Source organism: Ostrea edulis, chromosome 2 (assembly GCF_947568905.1).
Source record: "Ostrea edulis chromosome 2, xbOstEdul1.1, whole genome shotgun sequence".
Lineage (NCBI taxonomy): Eukaryota > Metazoa > Mollusca > Bivalvia > Ostreida > Ostreidae > Ostrea > Ostrea edulis.
In genome coordinates this window covers 10,122,224-10,138,031 of record NC_079165.1, presented here as the reverse complement: position 1 = coordinate 10,138,031, position 15,808 = coordinate 10,122,224, and the positions used below count along the sequence as shown (strand labels likewise).

At 35.8% G+C, this 15,808-nt stretch overlaps 1 protein-coding gene across 6 annotated transcripts in view; it reads right to left on the bottom strand.

Moving 5' to 3' along the window:
* Nucleotides 1-15,808, bottom strand: part of LOC125681139 (uncharacterized) — a 45,638-nt gene that overhangs the window by 11,683 nt on the left and 18,147 nt on the right. For 2 of the 6 annotated variants that reach the window (XM_048921081.2, XM_048921079.2), the window contains exons 2-9: nucleotides 5,996-6,159; nucleotides 5,772-5,884; nucleotides 3,714-3,858; nucleotides 3,181-3,317; nucleotides 1,569-1,704; nucleotides 1,354-1,449; nucleotides 520-659; nucleotides 1-6 (exon numbers count right to left, since the gene is read on the bottom strand). The exon at nucleotides 1-6 is cut by the window's left edge and continues 83 nt beyond it. In XM_048921081.2, the coding sequence (XP_048777038.1) occupies nucleotides 1-6; nucleotides 520-659; nucleotides 1,354-1,449; nucleotides 1,569-1,704; nucleotides 3,181-3,317; nucleotides 3,714-3,858; nucleotides 5,772-5,884; nucleotides 5,996-6,131 (909 nt within the window). In that variant the 5' untranslated portion in view covers nucleotides 6,132-6,159. Of the gene's footprint in view, nucleotides 7-519; nucleotides 660-1,353; nucleotides 1,450-1,568; nucleotides 1,705-3,180; nucleotides 3,318-3,713; nucleotides 3,859-5,771; nucleotides 5,885-5,995; nucleotides 6,160-9,028; nucleotides 9,076-9,195; nucleotides 9,358-15,181; nucleotides 15,244-15,808 lie in introns of those variants that run through there. The other 4 variants (XM_048921077.2, XM_048921080.2, XM_048921078.2 and 1 more) reach the window with 4 other exon arrangements.

The following is a 15,808-nucleotide window of genomic DNA, read 5'->3' as shown; positions in this document are numbered from 1 at the left end:
CGCATACTAAAATTTAACCATTTAATAATTATGTTACGACGTTTGATTAAACACACACACACACAGAGAGAGAAAGAGAAAGAGAGAGAGAGAGAGAGAGAAAGAGAGAAAGCTTCCTCAAGGGAATACTCATATTTTACCCCTTTATTTAACAGTCAAGTGAACATATTACTTTTAAAATCATCTTTTTTGTCTTTAATTCCATTGCAATAGTAATTCATAACAATGTTATCCATTAGTGAATAGGTCATTTACAATTCTAATTAACGAAAACACTAATAACATCTTTCTCTTTCCATATGACTGATTTGGAGCATCTAAAGATGTTGAAATATTATTGCACCAATGTGGAAAAAAACTTGAAAAAAGCCTAGATAAATAACACATTGTTCATTGTAAGAGCTAATAGTCTTTGCTTAAGTTCTGAGTAAATTAAAACGTTATTAAGGTAATCTAAAGACTGTATTGTACAGTGCAGCTGATCGAAACAAAAATAAAAAACATGATGCTATCTCTCACCAGAACAAAGCCCAATGTTTTATCAGCAGTTTCTTCATTCCGAGCAAACCTGTTTCTTCTGTCCATGATTTCAGGGAGCTTCTCCAGAGGCTGCATTTTTTTGAGAAAAGAATCTTCTTTCTTCATTGATAACCACCATCCTAAAAGAAATCAGTAAGCCTTAAAATCCGCATCCATAACTCAGAGTACTCTGATTGTTATAACCACCATCCAAAAGAAATCAGTAAAGCTGAAAACCCTTCAGGTATATCGAATACTGTGTGTATAGAGGAGAGGCAAAACCCACTTCTGTTTGAATACACCTTGATTAATTCATGACGAATGAATGTGTCTAGAAAGATTTCAAGAATGACATGAGAAAGGCACGTGTTCAGAACTGGTGATCATGATAACCACTAATGACGCCATGCTTATGTTTAGGGCTAATGATCACGATGACCATTGACGTCATAAATGTGTTTAAGACTGGTGTTAAGTACCAGTAGCTGATGACCACTGATGTCATGATCATGTTTACAACTGGTGATGTTGGTCAGCGGTTGATGACCACTGATAGTGTCATTGTGTTTTGGACCGGTGATCATGATGACTACTGATGACGTCATTATGTTTAGAACTGGTAATGATAACTAGTAACTGATGACCACACATGACGTCATTGTACTAATGCCTGGTGATAAAGAGTGCCTATACTGGTAGAGTGACGACTTTTAATGTTTTTCTTAAAATCCACGTCCAGTATATATACACAAGATGGAAGCAGCCAGTGTAGCCCTTGACAGAAGTGTAAACTGTGGTATTTGTGTACTGCCTGTCTATACAGAGATAAATTACCATCAAAACAAGCGATTGGGTAATTAGCCAATAGTCCACCGTCAACGTAGATATTATCGGTCCCAGATGTCGTGTAATGCACAGGTTGCATCAAGCCTATTAAAAGAACAATTTATAAGATTATCATGACATTCAAATATTAATTGAATATATCAAAATGAATGATGGCATTCAATTTGAATTATTTGATGACTTTAATTAGGGTATTTGTTTACCTGGAAGACTTGCCGACATCCGGACTGCCATTCTAATCGGAACGTCGGGTGTGGTTTTGGGATGAAAATATTCCTCCTCCATGTTGTTAACGTTGGTGACAACGATACAAAGTTCTTTTCCGGTCTTTTTATACAACTAATGATAATAATTGATATCATGAACATCCTATATTATTGTACAGCTAATGATATATATTGATAGCATGTCAACATTTATATTATTGTACAACTAATGATAAATATTGATAGCATGTCAACATTTATATTATTGTACAACTAATGATGAATATTGAATAAAAAAAATAATAAACAGACAGATATTATGTGAACATTTTCATTATTGTACAACGAAAGATAAATATTGATATCATATTTCATTATATTAACATTATACAGTTATTGTCTGGGTTCGAGGACAACAGCTGTTTTATTTTACCCGAGAACGGATCTGTTGCCCGAAGCCGTAGGCTGAGGGCAACAGATCCGTTCGAGGGTCAAACAAACAAAACAGCTGTTGTCCGAGGACAGTCAATAACTGTTCTGTTATACACCTTCATTTTTAAAGGTTATTTTTACAAGATACACATGGTTTGTTGACTTCGAACTTACATGTATAACAAGACAGTGTAATTGCGTACATTTATAAACGTATCCACTAGTTTAAAAGAAAGCATACCCAATATCCGATTTAAGTATCAGTCGTTACATTTTTCGTATTCCTGCTTAGCGTTTCATCTAATAAATTCTGTATTTCATCATGAATTAAATCACTGAACCTCGTCATTGCGTAACAAAGCAGCAGATCAATAATCACGTGACTTGCGTAGCCAATGGAAATAATGCAGACTATTGTCCGGTCAATAGTTCGTAAACTGTTGACCGGTCAATAGACCATGAGTATGAGAATTTGTTTAACAGTAAAAACGAGGTCCCTTGTCACAGCAGGTGTGGCACAATAAAGACCCCTCCCTGTTCAAAGGCCGTAAGCGCTGAGCATAGGCCTAAAATTTGCAGCCCTTCACCGGCAATGGTGACGTTAAACAATATAAAATCAATCAATGATAAATATTGATGTTATATCTAACATGTTATATTTTTGTATAACTAATGCTAGATATTGATATCACTTGAACATTCATTTTATTGTATAACTACTGATAATTAAATTTTGTTGTTGGCAATGATTGATGATGGCAAAATGTATCTGTAACGGAAAAGGTTAATTACTTTTAAGATTTATTCAGATTTTTATGACGCCAGCTGCAAAAGCTATTATATGACATCAACTGCTAAAGCTATGACACCAACTGCAAAACCAACAGCGCCCGTTTGTAATGGTCGGCATAATAGGCGGCTAGGTCTGGCTAAACGTCACCTTATATAACTGGTGTCAAGCTACAACAACACATTAGTTGGTATGGTTTCCTCTCCAGGAGAAATAGTTATCTAAAATGTTATGTAACTAGATTGTAAGTGCTTCTGCTTCCAAACAAAATGTTACACTATCACCACTCAATCTTATTTCAGATAGATTTGTTGAATTCTATATAATTAAATATGTCACATGTATTAATTCATAAATTTTGATGTTAGACATAGGAACGAAACTTACATCGCTAAAAGTTGCATCTTTATTTCCAAGTTTCTTCTCAACGAGTTCTCCCAGGAATTCATACAACGTGTTCATGGGCTGCCATCCGAAGTGGCGCAGTAGATTGGGGAGCAAACTTAATCGTCCAAGTCTGGCGTCTACCAGAAATTAAAAAAATAATAAAAACAATCAAAAGTTTCTATTCTTCTCTTGATGTCCGTTATTTCCTACAGTGAATTTTTTATATTAGGAAACGGATTATTTATATAGTCACTAAATTTCATTTTTTGAAATGTTTTCTTATTGACTGATGAAAGGCGAAGATAATGAACAGTGATCAATCTCATAACTCCTATAAGCAATACAAAGTAGACAGTTGGGCAAACACGGACCCCTGGACACACCGAGGTGGGATCAGGTGCCTAGGAGGAGTAAACATCGTCACACTCGCCGTGAGCCCTATATCCTGATGCATGGTACACAACGGATTTTACGTAGGTTAATGACTAACTATTCTCATTCAACGAGTTATCATACAGTGTAGCTATCATTACCGAAGTACGTTCTGAAATCCGTTTCCATAACTTTTCGAATTTCCTGGGAGCTGTATCCTAGGGCCGCCATGCACGCAGTCATGGAACCCACACTTGTCCCTGCAAATCGTTTGATTTTCGCCATCAAGCCCAATTCTTCCAAGGCCTGGAAAAAATTCAAATTCCTTACACTCCACGTCGCTGTCCATAAATTACCATGTACATATATTTATGTAATGTTTGTGTATGTTAAAGGCAAACTAACGACTCAACTTGATGAAAAACGGAATGAATGTAGCTTCTCCATCGTAAACTTCCCATATTTATGTAGCAATATTCCATTATCACTTGTTACAGTATCTCAACTGATTCAATATGCAAGAACTTGTTCTGCGTATGATTTTTTTTTTTTATCGAGGGAGGCTACTGCCAAACAAGTTCATGTTACAGGAGTTTCAACAATCTCGTTTAAATTCAGCATTTTGCAAATTATATGCCCGTCATAACAATATAATGTCTGCAATGTTTCGTATCAATGGGTAGGAGACCGTTCTTTACATACTGATTTTGACTACGGATTACTCCGTTTGCAAATTATTAACAATTCATATGGACTACGTCGGACAACATTTGACCTACATGCAACTACAGGCTGCATTTCCATACATGATCATTATAACGTCCATAATTTTTGAAATGCTAACTTCAAACGAGACAGTTGAAACCTCTTTAACATAAACTTATTTGTCAGTAGGTTGCCTCGATTAAAAAATAATCATACCCAGAACATGCTCTCACCGTGCATGCTTAATGTGCGATCAGCGGTGACCATTCGTTTTGCATCAGTGACTGTTCGTTTTACATCGGTAACCGTTCATTTTCATCGTTGATAGTTTTTTATTTGAATATGCTGGTTTTGTAACAATTGTATTTTGCAATTTATCATTAATTTTATGGTGCAAGGCTCACCTTTTCCAGTAAAGAGTTGACTAGATATACATAAAAACGCGGTTCTTATTAACATGTACATGTAATATACATTGGGGACAATGAATTTAGCTTGATTATTCATTGTTAATATATATTTCTAAATCGCAGAAAATACATGTATCATGCTAAAAGGTTATCAAGCAACCGGGCGAAAACTATTAATGTTGTTTATTGCGAAGTTCCGGTGAGTTTCAACAAAGGCATTTAAGAAAAATAGAATTAAGCAGTTAAAATGACACTATATTCATTTATAGTCACTTGTGTAATACTAGAAACTAAGTATTTATTCATAAACAAACTAACATACAATTATATACCTAGAGTTCCTGTAGTGACATTTTAGCATAATCGAGTAAAGATCGGTGCATCCTCACCAGTTGAGGTTCTGTGATTACGTATCCTCCACACAAACCCTTGACTGATGTAGCTATGTAAATTTCAGGCTCAAGGGTCCGCGTTTCATTGGGTTCAAGTCGTGCACCGTAGCCAATCGAAATGCGGCTTTCATTTTAAACACCTGGTAGACGTAAGCAATGATGGTTGTGAACAACAGATGGCAAGTTCTTCGAATTTTTTCAACTTTTTTTTGCATATGCAAGACATCAACTTAAACGAATACCGCCGTTTTCTCTATCTCTAGACAATGCAGATCAGTCATCTTTGTGCTCAGTCAGAAATTCGTTATGAAAAGAGCCATTTCATTGGATACTTTATTTTTAAGCATATCACGCAGTGCAAACCTTGAGCCCGCAATTCAAATAGCTATATTTGTCAAGGGTTTGCGTGGAGGGTACATGAACGTACTCACAAAATCTTGACTTGTGAGGATGAGGTCGGTGCATACATTATTCAGAAATTCGTGTTCCATGTTCTTAATTTATAGGAATCTTTTTTTTATAATTTCACTGGTTGTAAACATTAGACACAAATATGTACATGCACAATATCTTACAAATATCAGTAAAGTTCTATTGTCTAAAGCCGTAAGTGAATACTTTGCTGACTGTCATCCAATATTGAAACATATCATTAATCTATATCTAAAAATAAAACAGATACACATAAGACTAATATATATCATAACAATACCAGTAGAGCTCCCGGATAGACCACGCCTTTAGCACCACCGCCCTCAAAGACGATATTTTCAAACGGAAACTGGTCCACATAATCTCTAACGTTTATTGATGACAACTCGTCTCCTTTCATGTTAAGTGAATGTTAAGAAGATTAAAGGCATAACAGTTACACATTAAATAAACTTTTAAAGAATTGAGGTTTATTGACAATAAGCGTAAAATGCATTCGCTAACCTTGGTCCACAAAATCTTCACCGTCGCTTTCGTCAGCCTTTTGGAGGATTTCGTCGATGTATTTTTGTTTAGCATCATCATTATCTGGGGGATTTTGCGAACTCGTCGCAGATTCACTAGAGAAACTATTCCCCATTGTGCCGCTTCCGAGATGCAAGAAATACCTTAAAAAGATAATAAGACCTAGGTTGAGGAAGATGATAAAATACATGTTTAATCACCAGAGAATTAGCAGGAGTACGTCTACCCTCAGATCGTGTACATCCTGCCACAATTAGCTGTGTCGCACGTTGTATCTTTCTCTATCTTAATCTCGGGATGAAACATACATATAACATCAGTGTGAAGGCGGTCAGAAATGATCCGTGGTTTGATAAACTTTGGTTTCCCTCCTTTGAATTACCCTTCATCATATGTACAATGGCATGTGAAATTTAGTGTTGCTCTATACCAGTGACTCAGTGTACACGACCAAGCTGAACTTAACAAGCAATATTTACATTCAATAGATTAGGGAAACATCTAGCATTATGATAGAATATGAATGCACCTAACATTAATGAAGAATTTGAATGTAAAAAAAAAAATAACAAAGGTTATTCTTAATATTTTAATGTAAAAAATAATTTACTTAAATAAGTTTATGGCCGGAAGAAAATAGGAAAAAAGTAAACAGAAATACTTCTGATGGCATTTCTGATGATAATATTTATTTTTTCTTTAATTTCTATTTTAAAGAAATTTAAGATTTTTTGATTAAGGCAAGAGTTGAACACTAGTTCTTCCCTCCGTCATTTTCTGTCAGTTGGAGAATTAAAAATTAGAATTGATTGGCATCAGTATCAAATTCAATAAGTTTAGTTACTTATAATACTGAGCTCACAGTTTTTCAATACATTCATTAAACATCTATTTTAAATTGATTTCAATCGTTGAATGAAAATGAATAGTTCTGTATCAGTGCATCTCGTCCACGATAAGACAATGCGCTCCATCCGTACCGGGTCTGTTTGTAAACGCAGATGTACATGTAGTGGGAAGATTGAAACATTGGAAAGAATGCAGATCCAAATTTGGTTGATGAAAAAAAAACCTCCGAAATCTAGAATAGTTTTTGAAGAGACTTTAAACGTAGTATCCGTTGTAATTTAATTGAAAATATATACATGTACCGGTAAATTGTTTTTTAGAATTTCATTTCTCATGACATTGATCGTGTAATGAGATCCGGGGTTTGTTTGCTTGTTTTTTTTTTTTTTTTAAAGCATTTGGAATTCAAAATAAAAATAATAATACAGAACTGTTACCATTTCCTGACATTTGAAATTTTCTTGAAATACAAAGTTTAAAAATGTTTTGTAATTTTTATTTTGGAACTTTCAATTTCCTTGAAGTTGAACATTCTATGAAAAATCAGTGAGAGAAATTGCATTTATCTGGAGTTGGTCGTTCGTGTATTTTGAGAAATCTGGGATTTCGAATTATGTTGGAGTTGATCATATTTAGAGAATTGAGAAAGCAAATTTTCTTTCAGCTAGGTATTTTAAAATCTTGGGAGTTTTAAATTTCTTGGAAATAAACATCGCAGAAATTTTTATTGTGGTAGACATATAACATGAGAAAAGACTGTCGTAGTTGAAAACACATTAGGAATTCAAATTTTCTCTGGAAAACTAATTTGGTGGAGGTATATGATAATCTAAATAACAATATAAGTTAACAATTTGTAATGAAAGCAGTGACGGATTTAGAGGGGACCCGAAAACCCTTCTCCGTGTTTGTTTGTTTGTTTTCTTTCTGACCAAAATAAAGCAGAACAGCAGCAAAAGTAAGATTTGACATCATACATACAAACATGCATCAGATAACAAATGTGCTGATATTTGTTGAGTTTATCATGTATAAGGAATAGCTATTAAAGATAAGTCATAAAATTAACATAAAAAGACTAAAAAACCTGGAGCTCCGAGACTCATCTTTAAAAACAAATCCTGGATCCGCCATTGGAAAGTACATGTATATACATGTAGTTGCGAACAACTCAACATTATGACTTCAGCTTCATCATCATCTTCCCATATTTATATAGCAATATTCCATTATCACCTACATATGGTGTTTATGTCTCTCAACTGATTCGATATGCAAGAGCATGTTCTGCATATGATCATTTAAATCAAGGCAGGCTACTGACAAAGAAGTTGATGTTACAAGGGTTTCAACAGTCTCTTTTAAAATCAGCATTTTGCAAATTATATGGTCGTTATAACGATCTAGTTTACCAATGCAACCTGTTATTGGGTCGGCCGAATGCTGTCTGAAGTGTTTTATAACACCAATTGTTGGGGCGTTCTTTACACACTGATTTTGACTATGTTATCGATAAGTACGGATTACTCCGTTCACCTGATCATGATATAGGACTCACGGTGGGTGTGATCGCTTACTCCTCCTAGGCACCTGAATGTCCAGGGGTCTGTGTTTGCCCAACTCTTAATTTTATAATCCTTATAAGAATTATGAGCATTATTACTGTTCGTTATCTTCACTTTTTCATCTACAGCAAGTATTCATTACAAGATATACATACATGTAATTATTTCTATATTATATTCTGTAAGATGGTCAGAAGGTAGAGCATTCGCCCTACATGCGGAAGGTCGGGGTTCGAATCCCGACCGCGACATACTTAAGTCGTTAAAACCGGTAGTGACAATTCCATTGACACCAAACGTTCGGCATTAGGTGTAAATGTCACGGGTCTTCGGAGATGGCTTTAAAAAGGATGTCCCGTGTCAGTAGGTGTGGCACGCTAAAGAACCCTCACTGCTCAATAGCCGTAAGCGCCGAGCATAGGTCTAAATTTGAAGCCCTTAACCGGTCTTGGTGACCTCTCTATATGAGTGAAAAATCAGCTCAAGAGACGTTAAACAATCAATCATAAAGGAAACAAAATTAATGGTTCACTAACTGGTATAGATGCAAAAATGTTTGTAGGTTTTAAAAGTATAGACAGCGTCGATATTTCCCTACCTTCCCTGGTGCTGATGATTGCTGATCGGCAAGGTGAATTTGACAATCTACATATATAGTTTTTTGCAGAATAGAGAACATACCAGGAAAAATTAGGTACATATATAACCACTGTAATTGTCTGTGGTAACCAAAAGTCCATTTCACAACATGAATTTCTAATTTACCTGATTTAAAGGAAATCCACGTGTAATATTTTTTAAGCGGAACAGATTACCTAACATTAAAGATCTGGTGCACCGTGCTATCTAATTCAGCGTTATCGTTCGAGACGGTCTTTCTATTTGTGGTGGTGTTAGAAAATGCGCATTGGCAAATGAGAAATCATTTTTATGAGGTGACATAGTCAACGGTGACCTCGTATAATCAGGTCCAATTCAAGATGGCTTCCGGCCCATTTACTACGATTTTCGTTTTCCCAATTTTCTTGAATATTGCCACCCTTATAACTCATCTCCCACCGGATGATAAAAGTCAACTTCTTTGTACCGAGATCTCGTATAAGTTATGCTTCTGTTGATTTTTAAAACTGGGGTAGAAAATTACCGAATTTTGATTTGTTTACTTTTATCCATGAACTCTAAAAGATAGAGTTCATGGTGGAAATAAAATCAGTTTTTTCTGGGTTTTTTTTTTTTTTTTTTTTTTTTTTTTTGGAAGATAGATGTTTTCTAACTAACGGAAGAACCTCAGATTATCAGCATTGTTTTATGAGTTATTCTATACAAAATGAAAATCGGTTACATGATATATGCAATGTAGGTATTCATTCAACAGCTTGTAACTACACCTGTGTCTGTGTTCTCGATTCGGGGAAGAAACTTCTGTCAAGAAAATACACAACTGCGAAGTCCCAGTCCAAGTTGCTGATGGTTCAAGAACATTTTCAATAAAGTTATCGTCATTTATCGAAGATGTTAACTTTTCTTTCGATAATTCAATTGATGAAAAGGAGACAATTTAGAATAATGATAACTAGAAACTCTTTACTAGGTCTTCCGTTACACTACATCCGGTACACACCTGTTCGTACGAGAACCATTCAAATATATCAGAGAAAGTACCTCGAAAAAAACGAGAAAATAGTAATCGAAATTAAACTCTGTAACAACTGATGTGGTCAAGCACGTCCGGTGATGTTTTACCCTTAAAGTTCGGCGTCTCTTTTTGGACTATATTCTACACATTCTATAGAAGATACATAAATAATCTGAAAAACAAAGAAAAACTTTTTTTTGCTCATTTTTGTAACTTTATATGACGACCAGAAGTAATATTCAAATAAATCACTGCAACCTTGTATTGTCTATATTCCCTGAAAGTTTCACGTCTCTATCTGAAGGCGTACTCGAGAAAAAGAAGATTATAAGACTCTCCTATAAGTAACCATGAAATATAAGGTGATTCCACCCAAGGGTTGCAAAAAAGCTGTGAAACCCGAGGCTATGCCGAGGGTTTTACCGCTATTTAGCAACCCCGAGGGTTGAATCACCTTAATATTTCATGGCAACTCATAAGCGTCTTTTTCTCTCATATTTCTAGAAATTTTTCGTTTTCCTTGTGCCAGCGACGCCATTATGAGAATTTTCCAATTAATTAATTTTTCGTTGTACATTAAAAATATCACCAGAATCGAATTCTACGACCCTCATTTTGGCAACAACGTTGCTGACAAAAAATCGCCCGACGAGTGAATAAGTGAATTGTATTAGACTTATCCCTCTTTGAATAAGTACACAATTAATCAATAATTAGGTGATGCGTGACGTCACTTGGCAGTCCATCAGCGCGAAACATTTTGACAGACTTAATCAGAATCTGAATCCACAACTGCACGTTTTTTTTTTTCTGAGAGGAGCATTGCTATTGATATTAATTGAGCAGTTATTTAATGACGAGTGTGTGAAGAGAGATTCCAAGTGGTTTTTGTTGGTGGATAAGGGCATGGATAGACTTTCGTTTTCCACACGTGAAAGGACTCGAGTCTCATGGAGATTGGAGGCACTTGTTTCACCTGAGACACATATAGGGACAGTAGACATTGACAGAGTGAATGTGGAGGTAGGCCTAGAACTAGTAGACCGTGTGGGATGGGTTTCTGCGAACTGGTATAATGCACCGGATGACATAGATGTACCCGACAGCATGCAGCATTTGTATGAAGAATTTGTGACTGTTGTTGAGTGTGCGGTAGTTGTTCAAGTAATGTGTATTTTTGTGTCCGGTCACATACACCGGGAAATTATCAGGGATATTACAATCTATCATATATTTTTTTTGTACAAGAGCTTTGTGGACGCTAGAAGTGTTGAAAAATCGGGGAAATTTCATAATCGTTAATTCGGTCATAATTGGAAGAACAGTTTCGATCAATGATCGATATAATCGGTATTTACATGTAGTTAATAAAAAAAAATTATTATTTTTTGAGTTATTTCTATTTAGTTTTATGGATATGTGCAGTATATACACTAGCTGGTATCACTGAATTCCCACTTTTCAATATGGAGTCAACTCTGAATCTCCCCCGCACGTCTTGATATAAAAGCGGGAGTAACAGTCAGATGAATCTCGGATTAGATATTAATTAGTGTACAAGCGACAATCGATTATGAACAAGCATTCTGAGAGTATTACATGGCAATACATAGTCCCCTACCGGTTTAGAAAATTACTGTACCACAACAATATTCAAAGTTCATTATGTAGATTATGGTAGAAGGGGAACCAGGAACTTAATTGATCTATAACGTGTTGTGTCAAAGCAATGTACCAAATATCAAATGACAAGAGATGTTTGTAAAACACATATGCCCCCCCCCCCCCCCCCCCCCCATGGTGCAAAATTAAAAAGGGTTATACACACACATCATTTAATTGATAGTAGTATCATCAATTCAAAATATTGAGCAGACAATATCTTCCTATGTCAAGAGTGAATTGACCATGTGACCTAAAAATCAATTGGGGTCATCTACTCCTTATGCTGTACCAGTGTACCAAGTTTGGTGTCAATCAATCAAATAATTCTTAAAATATAGGAGACAATATATTACTATGTCCAGTTCAACAATTGACTTTTGACCTCAAAATCAACATGGGTCATCTTCTCCTGAAGATATACCAGTGTACCAAGTTTGATGTCTGTCAAGCAAAAGGGTTCTCAAAATATTGAACGGTTAGTATATTACTATGTCCAGTTTGACCCTTGACCATTGACAATGTGACCTCAAAATCATTAAGGGTCATCTTCTCCTGAAGATGTACCAGTGTACCAAGTTTGATATCTGTCAAGCAAAGGGTTCTCAAGATATTGAGCGGACAGTATATTCCAATGTCCAGTTTGACCCTTGACCTTTGACCATATGACCTCAAAATCAATAGGGTCATCTACTCCTTAGGATGTACCAGTGTGCCAAGTTTGATGTCTTTCAAGTAAAGGGTTCTCAAGATATTGAGCGGACATTATATTCCTATGTCCAGACTAGATTGACCCTTGACCTTTGACCTTTTGACCTGAAAAACAATAGGGGTCCTCTTCTACTCATAACCAACCCACATATGAAATATCATTATCATCAAGTGAATGGTTCTCAAGATATTGAGCGGACAACATGTGGTCTACCGACCAACCAACCGACCGACCGGTGCAAACCAATATGCCCCTCTTCTTTGAAGGGAGGGGGGGGGGCATAAATATCTGCAAGCACAACCAAAAAAGTCCGGAAAACTGATCATTCATTCTATTTTTCTAAGTCCATGGGCCATAACTTAATAAAAAATCAACGGACCGAGACAAAATTCGAACTTGACCTGTAACTTGTTATGGCAAAGCAATGTACCAAATATCAAATGAATATTTGCAAGCACAACCAAAAAATGTCCGGAAAACTGATGATTGACGCCAGTTTTCGAAATCCAAGGGCCGTAACTTAGTGAAAAATTAACGGACCGAAACGAAACTCGAACTTGATCTGTAACTTGTTATGGCAAAGCAATGTACCAAATATCAAATGAATATCTGCAAGCACAACCAAAAAAAGTCTGAAAAACTGATTATCCATGCTATTTTTCTAAGTCAAAGGGCCGTAACTAAGTGAAAAATCAACGGACCGAGACGAAGTTCGAACTTGATCTGTAATTTATGGCAAAGCCACATACCAAATATAAAATAAATATCTGCAACAGAGAAAAAAAAGTGCGCAAAACTGGACTGACGGACAGACGGACGGAGCGCAAACCTAAAGTTCCCTCGATTTCGTCGGTAGGGGACTAAAAATAAAATCGATAATCGGAATCGAAGAGCCAAAAACGATCGACAATCGATTGTCTGCGACAATCGTTTCGTCACTAGACGTTGTGTTTGTCAATCGAGGTAAGTTGTAGGCTAGTTGTGTATTGATTATTACGTCATGGGGCGTGGAAGATAACTGTCACGTTATATGAAAGATAGAAATATTATCTTTCATACCTTTCTTTCATAGAATATCTGTATCTTACATACGGAATGAGAGTACAAACCCCCATATGCGTAACCCGGACGCAATTTACCCAAGATTGAGCGGAGGTATAAATGTCTAGGTGTTGCGTGATTGGCTAGTATCAAGAGTGAAATTATTTGGAATTGAAAGAAATATTATAGAGGTTCAATTTAATTGTCAGGATGAAAAATTATCGCACAAAATCGAGAAATGACTGAAGAAATTGCCATGGTAGGGATGTGCTTAAAATGAAGTGTGTGATTTACTGCAGATTGCTATGTGTTGTAAAAAAAAAAAAAAAAAAAAAAAAAAAAAAAAAAATGTACAAATATGGCCTATAAAAGGCACGGGACCCTATATAATTTTTGTCATTTTTTATCAACACTTGGAATGAACTTTGAAATGTTTGCGGTCGTTTGTTTAAAATCGATATAGTTAATTAGTGAGAGGGCCAAAGGTTAACACTGAGGTATATGGGAAATGAATTGGTACTCTTTTCTCATACGTAGAGTGAAAAAATCTCGAAAGGGAGGTTCAATTATTCAATCTAAATTTGGAACTTTTAACATGCAACAAAAGTTTTGCATTTATTTTGCAGATAAATTCAATTGTTAAAATGTGTTCGTAAAATGAAAACGGTTGTTACATGTACCTGTAATCAATACGAATTTTGGAGAGAGCGAAACGAAAACAGAAACCGGCTGTTTTTCAGCGTCACTTACGAAAAAAAATACGTTGGCAACGCTATGATCATTGAAAAGACGTATGGTAGCAGTGTACGATACGTACATGTATGCTATTTCGTGTGTTAGTGAAGTTGTCCATTCCTTAATACCTAATGCATTGTTTAATGCATACATACCATGGATAAACGTGAATTATTTGCTAATAGCTTACATATATAACTTTATGGAACGCACAGAGCAAATTTTCTGCATTATCATTCAGATAAGATTGCTATTGATCTGCGTATAATGCATGCCGTTCATTTCCACTTCACTTCTCATATATATATACTGAAAGGCGAAGATAACGAACGGTGATCAATCTCGTAACTCCTATAAGCAATACAGAACAGAGAATTGGGCAAACACGGACCCCTGGATAAACCAGAGGTGGGATCAGGAGCCTAGGAGGAGTAAGCATCCCCTGTCGACCGGTTACACCCACCGTGAGCCCTATATCTTGATCAGGTAAACGGATTTATCCGTAGTCAAAATCAGTGTGCCAAGAACGGCCTCACATTCGGCATGAAACACGCCAGACAGCATTTGACCCAATGATAGGTCATGACTGTGATTTTTTTCAAAGTATCATACATATTTTGAGAACACATACAGTACACGGCTACACTATTGTGCAAGGTTTACAACCGACAGACAGTGTGCGTACAGCGTGTAACCTATTGTAAAATGCTATGGTGCGCCAGCTTTATTTATTTCTAGTGAGTTAACTATATTTAGTGGAGAATGTTATTTGTCTTTTGACACCGTCCCCTAACGAGTTTCACTGGCGCGTATTAGCTTGCCTCATGTACAGGACATATGAATATTACGATTGTAACATCGAATGTTTGATATTTAAACTGTTAATTGGTGTGTTGTGAACATGGTTTCAGCGTGTCATTACTTTTGATACCGTAGTTAGTGATATTTTGTTAAACCGAGCTTACCTCGTGTACCCGTGTTTTCTGTTTACGTTGTGACGATCGTTTCCCATAATGCATTGCACATATTGTGCACAAGTTAAATTATCATATAATTCATTCGCATTATTTCTGTAAAATAACACTATGGTTAATTGTTTTATAGGCAATGATGTGTAATTGCGGTGTTTGATTCATTTATTTATTATTTTATAGTGTGGGAATATTTAGTGTGGGAAAGGGGGAGGTACAGAATGCTCGGTAGTTTTCTACGCGACACATTTGATTGGTCGCGTTTCATGATGTTTCATGATGTCACGATATGCAACGTAGGTGCGAGTAGTTGCACTTGCAGATTATAACGCAGTTGATCAGTTTACAGAGTGCCGAGAGGGTGTGTATTACTCTGTTTGCTTATTTCCTAAGTTTTAAGTAGGGAAAACTTAGTGGGAAATTATTGCTTATTAATTAACATTCATGAGAGTGTTCGTGATTTGTTTATTATAAGCGATAGGGTTTTAGCAGCGAGTGCTAAGAATCTATATGTGGTTTATATTACTAGTTGAGATTACCTGTTAATATAACCTTGGGTTTTATTTTATTACTGGTATTATTTTACTGATTGAGATTACCAGTCAACTTTTTTTTTATTAC